An 11,145-nucleotide genomic window follows, 5' to 3' on the forward strand; every position below is an offset into this window, starting at 1 on the left:
TTGGTTTGCCAGATGAAGAGGAAACCAGGAAGTGCAGGTGGTTACTTGAATTGATAGTTGAGCCAAGAAATTGTGCGTCTGTGACTTGGTGCTGTTTTGTTGGGGTTAAGGGTCTCACAGGCTCCTCTGCCCAGGCTAGCTTCAAGCGTCCTCAATTGCTAGGATTACAGACTTGAGATACCAGCCTTTGGCTCCTGTAGTCATTTTGGAAACAGAGCCTTCCCTGTTTGACTGTTCCAGACTCAGACCCCAGTCCTCCTACGGGTGCCTTGGCTTTACAGGCATGTCCCGGTGTGCCCTCTTGTCTCTGGTTACACTGTGAGCTCTTGTGAAGCATTCCCCAGACAGTCTCCCAGTTACCTAACAGTAACAGGGGCCACCGCATGTGTAGATGTTTTAATGACCAGGTGTGGATGTGAGCCTAACGAGGTAAAACCACTTTAGCCACCGTTCACTTCCGGGTTTGGGTTGTTACTTGGAGCCAAGAGTGTGTGATAGGTTTTCCTACCCAGACAGGCTAGCTTTGAATTGAGATCCTCAGATATTAGCAGCCTGAGAGTCAAGAAGCATGTGATTTAAAAAAATTCATGCACCCAAACTAGAAGTTTATCTTGTGAGATTGTTCTTCTTACTGTACTATGTTATTTCTCTTCTCTTTCTTTGCCCTTATGGTTAGTCTCAGGTTGATACACTACCTGACTTTGTTACCTGGCAGATTGTATATATGTTTATTTGCGTATTTGAAATATGGAAGAGAAGTAGGGAAAAGAAGATGGTTGGAAGGGGATGGGGGGAAGGAAATGGGGGGGGGGGAAAAACATGAGAAGGCATATCAGCACCTACTACCTGACGAACGTAACTGAATAAGCTTCAGGATGAATGAACTTAAGAGTTAATAGATGGAAATCTTTGATAAAACAAGAATAAGCAACAAAATACAGTGATTCAGGACCATATATAATAAAGCATATCCAAATGAACTTCAAGAATTGGAAACAAGCGGCCGGGAGTTTGGCCTAGTGGTAGAGTGCTTGCCTAGCATGCACGAAGACCCGGGTTCAATTCCTCGGTACCCCACATACATAGCATAAACCGGAAGTGGTGCTGAGGTTCTAGTGGTAGAGCTGTAGCCTTGAGAAAGCCCAAGGACAGTGCTCAAGCCCTGAGTCCCAGCCCAGGACTGGCAAAAAAAAAAAAAAGAATTGGAAACAAGAGATTACTATGTCCTGTATGCTTATTATGTCCTATTTGCAGCTATTTCTAATCTTTTTCCATGTTAGTTTTCTGTACCCTATGTATATAAGTTTCTCTGATCTCTGGAAGGAAAAGGGAATCATTAGAAACAGCAGGACAAATGGTGAACCAATGATACTCATTTGACACTATACTCTTTAAAACTTTGGGTCGGTAGGGTAAGTGGAAGAACATGAGCAAGTGGATACAGAGTTTAAAAAAGAGATGTATGCATCAGCTTACAAAAAAGAAATAAAACAAAAGGACAGAAAGATAATAAAGTGTACGCAGCCCAAGAAAAGGTCTAATTCGTCTTTCTGCATCTCTTGATTGGTCAGAGTGTCCCTTCAAAAACTATTTCCACGTTGAAAGTGTTGTTAAGATTTTGGTTTGCCTTCAAATAAGTTGTGGAATCTCAGAGAACATACAGGCAATGTAAGATAGGTTGGTAAGGTACCATCCATAGAGAAACGTAGTATTTCTTTCTTTCTTTGAAGCCATTTTCTCAATATCTAACTTAAATACACATCTTCCCCCTATATTTCCTTGATTTATTGCCATCGTTAAAACATTCAAACCAAACTCTTCATGGGAGGTTTGCGGTCTTAAAATTCAACATCTCAGTCACTATTAAGGAACACTGAAGACTGTGAGGTAGTCAGGTGGACAGATGAGAAACAGACAAGAGGGACAGATAGGCAACAATTTATGGACAACCGTCTGGTGATGTGTGCAAACAGCTGGCCCTTTCTTTTTTTTCTCTCCCTTTCTCTTTCTTTCTCTCTCTCTCTCTTTCTCCTCCTCTCTTCCTCTCTTTCTCTCTTTCTGTCTTTCTCTCTTTCTTTCTGTCTTTCTTCCTGTTGGTCATTTGACACAAACTCTGGGCCTGGGCAAGGTAGCACAAGGCTAGTGCTCGACCTCTTGAGCCCTAGCGCCGCTTCTTGTTTTCTGGTGAATAATTGGAGGTAAAAGTCTGTCGGACCTTAGTAACCAGGCTGGCTTTGAACTGTGATCCTCAGATCTCAGCCTCCTTTAGTAGGTAGGATTAGAGGCCTGAGTCACCCTGCACGAGTCAATTGGGCTTTTTCATTTAATGATTGATTGATTGATTGATTGATTGATTGATTATCTGACTGATTTCTGCCAGCCTTGGGGTTTGTACTCAGAGGCTGGGCTCTGTCCATGATCTTCCTCAAGGCTAACCCTGCACTGCTTGAGCCACAGCACCATTTCCACCTTTTCCGTGTATGTGGTACTGAGGAATCATACCCAGGGCTATGTGTATGGTAGGCAAGCACTCTTCCCAGCCCTTTCTAAATTTGTATGTTAGGCTTGGACTCCCTGTACCCTCTGTCTTTGTGTGACCAGCAGCACCATGTGCTACTTGCACTGTTGTGTGCCATTTCAGTACAGTCTTTGCAACATGTTCTTTCTCCTCTAAGGAAGATGTTGGCAGGTATGTGTGGGGTATGTTTAATTGAAAGAATGGTTTCATTGAATAATTAGAGAAAATTAGCAGTAGTAGCCACTCCCGCCCAAATGTTATTAAAAATTGTTTCAGAAGTTTCTGAAATGCAAAATGAAAGCTGTCACAGCTCCTCCAACACTACACTTGCTCTAGAAATTGCTGGAAATTGACTCCCAGTCCCCCATGTATGGAGAACATATACTCGGCTCATATGGTACATCCCGAGGTCATATTTTGCTTTTTGTGGCAGTGGAAAGGGAACTGGTGTTTGTTGTGTGAAGATATTATTTATTGCTCATGGGAGTTTGTGTTCACCTCTCCTATGCGCAGAGAGAGCATAGGAGAGGCTGTGTTCAGTGGGAATTTTCACACCCTGACTTCAGGGTTTAGAGCTCATGGCTGTCTTTTCCAGATAATCTTAGGAATGTAGAAGTAACCGATTGGTCATTTCTTCTACAGGTGGAACTGCACTGGATGGCTCCATGCCATCTCTGAGTAAACACAGTAGATTTCAAATAAACACTTCTTGGACCTCAAAAAAAAAAAGAAGAGGAAGAAACCGATTGGGTTTCCTGGATGCTGGAGTAGTTTCATCTTTTCTATTGCTTGATTACAAAGGATTAAAGTACAACTGGAACTCAGAAAGCTGAGTACCAAAGTAGAGAGGAAGGGAAACATGGAAGACTCGTTTGAGTAATGAGGCAAAATTAGTATTTAAAGCAGTTAAGTAAAATTTGTAGCAGTAAAATAGTAAATTGGAATAGTAAAATTGTTCTGAGCATTCATCTTTTATCGATGACCAAAGTAATTTTGTTGGAATAGCAATTGGCCAAAATGCCTTCTACGTAATGGGATAGTAAGGATGTCTAACTTCTTCAAATCAGCTTCTGTTGATAGGGTTTCTAGTCAGTTGAGGTAGTGTCTTGAAGGAATAAAACCCCTTAAAAGGCTGTTTTATTTGCAGACATCAAGAAATGATGAGTTAAAACAGAATTGTGACTTGATAAATATAGTAAAAGGAAGGGAAAATGTGCATAAGGATTTGGCAACCAGTATGGCAATGGATCCAGCAGGAAATGAAGAAAAGCATCTAGCGGTGTGAACTACTCGGGCCCTCCCTTCGCTTTTGGATTTGGGGCACTTTCTTCCTTTAAGAAAAAAAGAAAGAAAGAAAAAAGTGAAGAAAAGAAATGGAAAAGTATGGGAGCAAACCAGAAAGGTGAAAATGGCAAGGCTGAGGCTATCCCTGAGGAACATAAGAGGAAAACTAGGATGCCACTTAAGGAAAGGGAGAGAATTGTGTGCCAAAGATATGTCAGTGGAACATTTGTTTCCATGTTTGCATGTGTGGTTTCTGCTGGCTTTTAGAGAGGGTCCCCTCACATATGTAGATAGGTTTTGCTTTGGTCTTAAGTTTTCTAGGTGGCCTACGCTAGCCTAGAATTTCCTTCCTAATGAGGGTTAGGAATTGTATTACATTAATTGGGTCGGGATTTGTACGTTAACTGAAAAAATCCTCGTAATACAATTGCTTGTGTTGTGTTAAAGGAGAACTAATTTTGGATTTCGTTATGGTGTGGTACCGATCCTGGAGACTGAGCTCAGGGCGTGGGCATTGTCCCTGAACCTGAGCCTGAGCAAGATCTACTTGTAGGCTTCCTACTAACTAGGGTAACAGGACCATGGCTCTTCATTGAGAAAGCATCTTTGCAAACACTACTTCTACACAGACTAGATTCAAAGTCTGGTACCACTTAACAATCTCAACCTTTTACTTAGACAGATTAGTCAGATTTGAGCCAACAGCATTAACCTGCCTTACATGTTTAAGGTGGGAATAGGGCCAAGAGCATGGGCTAGTTGTAGAGTGCTCGCCTAGCATGCACAAAGGCTTGGGTTCCATTTCCTCAGTCCCACAAACACAGGAAAAGCCAGAAGTGGTGCTCCAGCTGAAGCGGTAGTGTGCTGTCCAAGGACAGTGCCCAGGCCCGGAGTTTCAAGCCCCAGCCCTAGGGGAAAGAATGACTATGAAATTAGGCACTCAGGTATAGTTTTTGAAAGCAGGCATTATGGATTGCTGGTGTTGAATTTTGCTGGTGTTGATGATACCTTACTACAGATACTCTGGACTTTTTTATGTGAAGCAATTTGGAGGTCATAAGGTACATTTCTTACAGAGGAACAAGGGATATCTGAGGGAACTGACATGTTGGAAGTCCATTGTGTATGTATGAATTAAGGTTGAATTTGTCACCTGTGTGTCTTTGGAAGGACCAGATAATTTTATCTGAAATCTTTCTGAAAGTTTAAGTTATCTACCTAAACTATCTAACGCTAAAAAAAAAAAGTCATTCTTTTCCTCTAATAATTTCAACCACAATTTGAGAAAGACAGTGATAGTTGCTGAGGGTTTCAGTAAGTTATGAATGTGGGTTGTTATTGTGTTCATAAAAATCTGTCTTCTTTGACAGCTGTTTTTATGCCAGAGAATGATTGAAAGGAACGGACACTCATTTACATGTAGTTACATATTTCTGTAATCAGAAGGTCATAACGAGAGAGGCCAGTGGTTATCCAGAAATACAACTAGTGTTCACCATTCTTGGACATTTTGAACTTCGGCTGTTTTGGAGATCAGTGATGGCAAGATTAAGGGTACCTTCGATTTAAGGTAGAAGGACCTCTCGCCAAAATTCCAATATCATGATACTTTAAAATTTTTATTAAAATCACTGTTTATTTCTTGGAGTAGGTGCTGTGACTATTAACCATTAAAGGCCATGGATGAAGACCCAATTGAGTTGCAGCCAGGAGAACCAAGCTCCTATTCTGATGCAATAGGTACAACCGTGTCTTACCTTCTCCTACTTCAAATATGTGTCCCTAAGAGTTGGTTACTGAGAGAAGAAATATCCATTGATCTCTGCTGCTCGATTCAGGGATACCAGAATCTTGACTTATGTGGTATGTGGGGACTTTTCTGTCCCACGGTTTCAAAGGGCTTCTTTCAATTACTGGGAATTCTGTGAATCAGGTTAGAGATTATATTTGTGAAAAAGTCTTTCAGGAAGTGTTGATTCAAATGTTATTTTTCCCCTCCCTAGTGGATGATGCTGGCAAACTGGATCATGATGGTTCCATTAGACCAAACATGGCTATGGAACCAGAAGTCAGTGCTGGTAAAGCAGATGACACTTGTCCTGAAGTCATGAAGGTGTCCACTTTAAAATCTGACAATGGAAGGGATGACTTTGGTAAAGAAGATTCTTTAGACCAGAACAGTTGACCTCTTTAATGAAGAGCCTTTTGAGAGGCGTATTTGCAATGTATTATTAAAAAAAAAAGACCGTGTATTATAGAAAACCATGTTGAAAGGAAGGCTCAAATGAATTCTTGTCTTGCTCCCTAATAGGTGGACATGTAGAAATCATGGAGAATGCACCTGAGAGTAATCTTGGGGTGGAACTAGTGGATCAGAGCAAAAGAGTTGGTGTTCCCAGGGAAAAGGTGACATGCCTGACTGTCAGTGACAACAGACAAGAAGAGGAAGTCTTAAGTAAGCACCTGGCATTTGTTGGGAATCATCTCTGACAGTCTGGGGACTAGAGTGGTACTCGGGACTCTCTACATTCAGGGCAGTAAGTTTACTATGAATGCACCCTATCACTGAACGTTTCCATAGCCCCTTTTAATGATGATCTTTCAGGCAGAATTAACATTTTTTGTCCAAGGCTAGCCTCAGATTGTGTTACTCCTAACTATAGCCTACTGCATACCTGGAACCACCCATCCAGGTTGCTGTTGTGGCAGACTGTACTACTCCTAAATATGGTCTACTGAGTAACCGGAACACCCCCACCCCCAGGTTGTAGCTTGAGGCGGTGTCTCGGTTGCTTTTCCCAGGCTGGTCTCCTGTTCTTCAGTGGCTTGGATTATATGCATAGGGTACTCTGCCCAGCCTACAAATACTAATTAATGCAAGCAGTATTTGAAGGAAGTAAGGGACACTCTTTCAGTCATTAGTATGCTTAGTTGAATTGAAGGCAGGGCATCCTTGACTTTTAAATCCTGAGATTGTTGATTCTTTCCTTCTGGCCTTTTTTCATGTAAGCTTTCTTTTTCGCCCTGTTGTTGCCTGTATTCTTTGCTTCCAAGCCTTTTCCTTTCCTCCCTTCCTTCTTTCTACCCTGCCTTTTTTCCCTCCTCTCTTTCTGGCGTTCCTTTTTTCTCTGAGGGGAAGTGCACACAGTGATTGCATTTTTTATTTTCAGGACTGGCATTCTCATCACTTGAGCGACACATTCACTTCCAGCCAGTATGTTTTGGGGCCTAATTGGAGACAGGCGTCTCACAACTTTTCTTTGAACCTCAGATCTTCACATCTCAGCCTCTAGAGCAATTTGGGTTACTGCAATTTGGGCCCAGTGGTGGGTGCCCAGCTACATTGGTGCTTTCAGACTATCCTGACTGGGAGTCAGTGATACACACCTGCATTCCTGGCACTCTGGGAGGCTGAGACAGGAGGATATTAGCCAGCCTGGGTTAGCAAGATCCCGTACGAGAAGGGCACATACGAAGTAGACAGAAATATCAGAAATTAATAATTCATCTCATTGGTAGTTTTGCATATTTACTTAAATTTGTACTTAGGTTTTGCACAGATCGCCGATGAGGGTCATACATATGTGTCTGTAGGAGAGGAAGATGCCGTTGATGTAGCATCAGCATCTTCTGCTGTGCACAAAGAGCAAGTGGGTGACGGTGAGATGAAAGCCTTAATGCCTGTCGCGTGGGCAACATTTTATGGTAAGTCATGTAGCACTTGAAGAATTCTAACATTCAGTGATTGGAAACTGACATCTGTGTATGTGCAGTTTGGAACCGTAAAGTAACCTTGTGATGAGAGAGGGATTGGTGAGAACTGTCAGGTTAGGTTTGGGTTCTTCCTATTAATTTTACCCTGAGTTTCCTTGGTGGCTACTGGTACATTAGAAACCGAGACACTTGCAGTGTGATTGTGTAAAATCTTTTGGTTGTATGTGGCTCATGACTTTGGACTTTTAGGACATTGCTGGGTCTGGAAGCAAGCTGTTTCCTGGTCTTGTTCTCAGTGTGCCCATAAGACATTTCCAAAACAAGACAGTTCTGTTATTCACGAGTATCAGCACTTTCTCTTCATCCTTGTGATTTAGAATTCCTGCTGTTTTATTCCTCATAACACTCTGTGATGTTTTTAACGCTCAATAGGGGATGACTCTGCTGGAACTGAAAGCCAGACTGGGGTTGCAAGTATCCCCTTCCCTATAGATGAGTCTGCTGGCCTTAGCGGACTGGATAACCAAACACAAGGAAGAAGGGGAAAAACTGAAACCGGGCAACAGCAAACAGGTGAGTGAGAACTTGAATTTTCACTACATGTGCAGTTTAGCTCTTGGAAGGAGTCACTAGAACACAGGTAGCTTGTTTTTGTTTAATTTGTCAATAGTGTCCAGGACCCTATTTTCTGGGGAAAAATATGAGACTGTGGGTAAGAGTGAAGGAAAGCAATTAAAGTAGGAGATGAGTTTAGAGAAATTGAAACAACTTTGCTAAACAATGTTGTTTCTCTCTGTGTCTCTCACTGTTTCTGGCTTTCTGTCTGTCTGTCCATTGGGCGTTTCTCTCTCTGTCTCTCACTGTTTCTGGCTCTCTGTCTGTCTCTCCATTGGGCGTTTCTCTCTCTGTGTCTCTCACTGTTTCTGGCTTTCTGTCTGTCTCTCCATTGGGCGTTTCTCTCTCTGTGTCTCTCACTGTTTCTGGCTTTCTGTCTGTCTGTCCGTTGGGTGCCTGCGCTTCTGCCCCGCATCTCTCTCTTTTCCTCCCTCCCCTCTCCCTCTCTCCCCCTTTCTCTTGCCAGTCAGGGTTTGAGCACTATCCTTGGAATTTCTCAAGGCTAGAGCCTTGACCCAGAGTATCACTTCCAGCTTTTTCTGTGTACCAAGGAATCAAACCCAGGACTTTCGTGCTCGTTAGGCAAGCACTCTACCACTAGACCAAACTCCTGTCTCAGTGTTAAGTTTCTTGTTGGTATTTGTTGGGGCTCTATGAGGTGGGTTTTAAAATTCCAGGTCACCAAATACTGAGTGAAGTTTCAGGGCTAGCCTTTGCTCTGCTTCCTTGTTTGTTTCTTCATTTTTCTCCCCTGAAGTCTAGCCACTTCCTTGCCTTCGGGATCATGGCTGTAGTTGGAGAAGGTTAGAGTTAGTTAGAGTTTCTGCACTGCCTGGATCGGAAGCTCAACCCTCCGATCTCAAGCTCCTGATTAACTGGGATGACTAGCACGAGCCACTGCGTTAGCTCATTATTGTTAAGATGAACCAGCATGGGCAGGAAAGGCCAGGAGACCACTTTTCCCAGCAAACTACCCACAAAGTAGGAATAGTGAGGCTGTAGCTCCTGTGCCTGAGCCAAGCAAGCATTTTTCTCATTCTCCAACTGTGTTTTCTCATAAATGATATATGAAACAATGGAGCCTACAGGTATAATTCTGTGAGTAGGAGACAGCTGTTGAGCAAGAGCTGTTGAATCATCATCTTTTAGCCTCCCAAAGCAAGAACTCTCCCCATGATTGTCTAGAGCACAGAAGAGGTGTTCAGCACCCATCAGAGCTCAGAATCCACACGAAGAATCCATGGGTGGGCTTGTAGCTGGGTGTGGGGATGGTGGTGGAGGGAGCTCTATCAGTGGGAGAGTGGGTCTGCTCACTCTTCTAAGATGGAAACACATACCAAAGCGAGGCCTAGCCAAGACATGTCATTAAGTGTGTCCTTTGTCTTCTGACTCTCTCAGATACTGGAGAAGCCCAGCAGCATGGCTTTATCACCCAAGGACGCAAAACACACCAGTGTAACTGTTGTGAGTACAGAAGCTCAACCTCAAGTGATTTGAAGCGACATACCATTTCAGTCCACACAAAGGAGTACCCCCATAAGTGTGACAGGTGTGGCAAAGGCTTTCACAGGCCTTCTGAACTCAAGAAACATACCGCCGTCCACACAGGTGAAAAAATGCATCGGTGTAGACACTGTGACTTTAAGATTTCAGATCCATTTCTGCTAAGCAACCACATTCTGTCAGTTCACGCAAAGGATCCTCCCTTTAGATGTCAGAGGTGTAGAAAGGGATTTCAACAACAGGAGGAGCTTGAGAGGCACATGAACAAACACAGTAGTCGCAAAGTCTATCAGTGTGAGCACTGTGAATATAGCACTACAGATGCCTCGGGCTTCAAACGGCACGTTATCTCCATTCACACAAAAGACTACCCTCACCGCTGCGAGTACTGCAAGAAGGGATTTCGAAGACCCTCGGAAATGAACCAGCACATCATGCGACATCACAAAGATGGTAGCTTGCCCTAACAAATCGGTGTCCACCGATTTTTATAAACATGTGTGCTGGGAAGCAAGAGGTTTATTTTAAGGACAGTCATCCTTGTTCACACCCAATACTTGATGTTTCTTTTATTCCTGGTACAAATTCAGTTGGCTTTTCCATACACTTTATTCAGTACAGTGTTCCCAATGTTACTCCCTTTCCTTCACAAAGAAGCAAAGAGGAAGGAGAAAACTATCAGGGTACATAGTTGGTCCGAGATTGATGTGAAGTGGATGTGCAGTGTAGAAGCTTTAACACATCCTTACTTACCTTCCTCCTCTGAACAAGTTGAGTAACTCTAAAAAGTCACCATCGTAACCAGTTTCAAACTACATGGAGATGGGATAAGCTGGTGACATACATATTGTCCAACGTCAACTAAACTGTACAAGGCTTCACTTCCTGGTCTAAGTTTTCTCAGCTTCCTGTACGTAACTGTGAATTTGGTAGCAGTGCAGAAGATACATCCACCAGATTTGTCCCACGTTTTCGATGTGTTCACTGGGAAAAGATTGCTACTCAGAGTATGATTTCCTTTGTCGTAGCTATATGTTTCCCAGCCTAGCAACATTTTAAGTAAGTAATTTTACATACGACTCTGTGTGTTCAGACTGTGTTTTACAAGTGAGACCTCTTATAGCCTGGCTGTATAAACACTTTCAGAAGAGCTTGGTGGACGATAGCATTTTTTAGCCACTTTGCCGGTTCACACTTACACTCCCAAAATCTTAAGTCTGTGATGAAAAATGTTTTCTGTATAGAGCTTGAAGGCCTAGAAATGTCTCAGTTCTTTCTTGATATGTAAACTTGTTATGTAGAGACTAGAGTTCAGCTGAAGACTAGAGGGAACACAAGAGAACCACCTGAAACATCTTCCACGTACTGTTGCTTTCATACCTTAAAATGTTCTGGAAAGCCAACCAGAACCTGGTTCTTCAGGTGTGAGAATCCAGGGAGGATAGTGCCTTTTTTTTCTTTTTCTTTTTGCAATGAAAGGTCCGTTAGGAGTAAAAATAACGCCATTTAAT

At 42.7% G+C, this 11,145-nt stretch overlaps 1 protein-coding gene across 1 annotated transcript; it reads left to right on the forward strand.

The window, feature by feature from the left end:
- Positions 1 to 5,481: 5,481 nt before the first annotated feature.
- LOC150040328 (zinc finger Y-chromosomal protein-like) lies at positions 5,482 to 10,101 on the forward strand. Its single transcript, XM_090327350.1, has 5 exons — positions 5,482 to 5,542; positions 5,806 to 5,955; positions 7,352 to 7,507; positions 7,949 to 8,089; positions 9,530 to 10,101. The coding sequence occupies exons 1-5, from the start codon at positions 5,482 to 5,484 to the stop codon at positions 10,099 to 10,101; spliced, it is 1,080 nt and encodes a 359-aa protein (XP_090183476.1).
- The last annotated feature ends 1,044 nt before the right edge of the window (positions 10,102 to 11,145 follow it).

Source organism: Megascapheus bottae, chromosome Y (assembly GCF_031878675.1).
Source record: "Megascapheus bottae isolate mThoBot1 chromosome Y, mThoBot2.hap1, whole genome shotgun sequence".
In the NCBI taxonomy this organism is placed as follows: domain Eukaryota; kingdom Metazoa; phylum Chordata; class Mammalia; order Rodentia; family Geomyidae; genus Megascapheus; species Megascapheus bottae.

Excerpts from the sequence above, each read along its gene's own strand:
- LOC150040328 (XM_090327350.1), top strand. The coding sequence starts at position 5,482 with ATGGATGAAGACCCAATTGAGTTGCAGCCAGGAGAACCAAGCTCCTAT. Across the intron at positions 5,956-7,351 it reads CAATGGAAGGGATGACTTTG|GTTTTGCACAGATCGCCGAT; the intron begins GTAAAGAAGATT and ends ATTTGTACTTAG. Across the intron at positions 7,508-7,948 it reads CGCGTGGGCAACATTTTATG|GGGATGACTCTGCTGGAACT; the intron begins GTAAGTCATGTA and ends AACGCTCAATAG.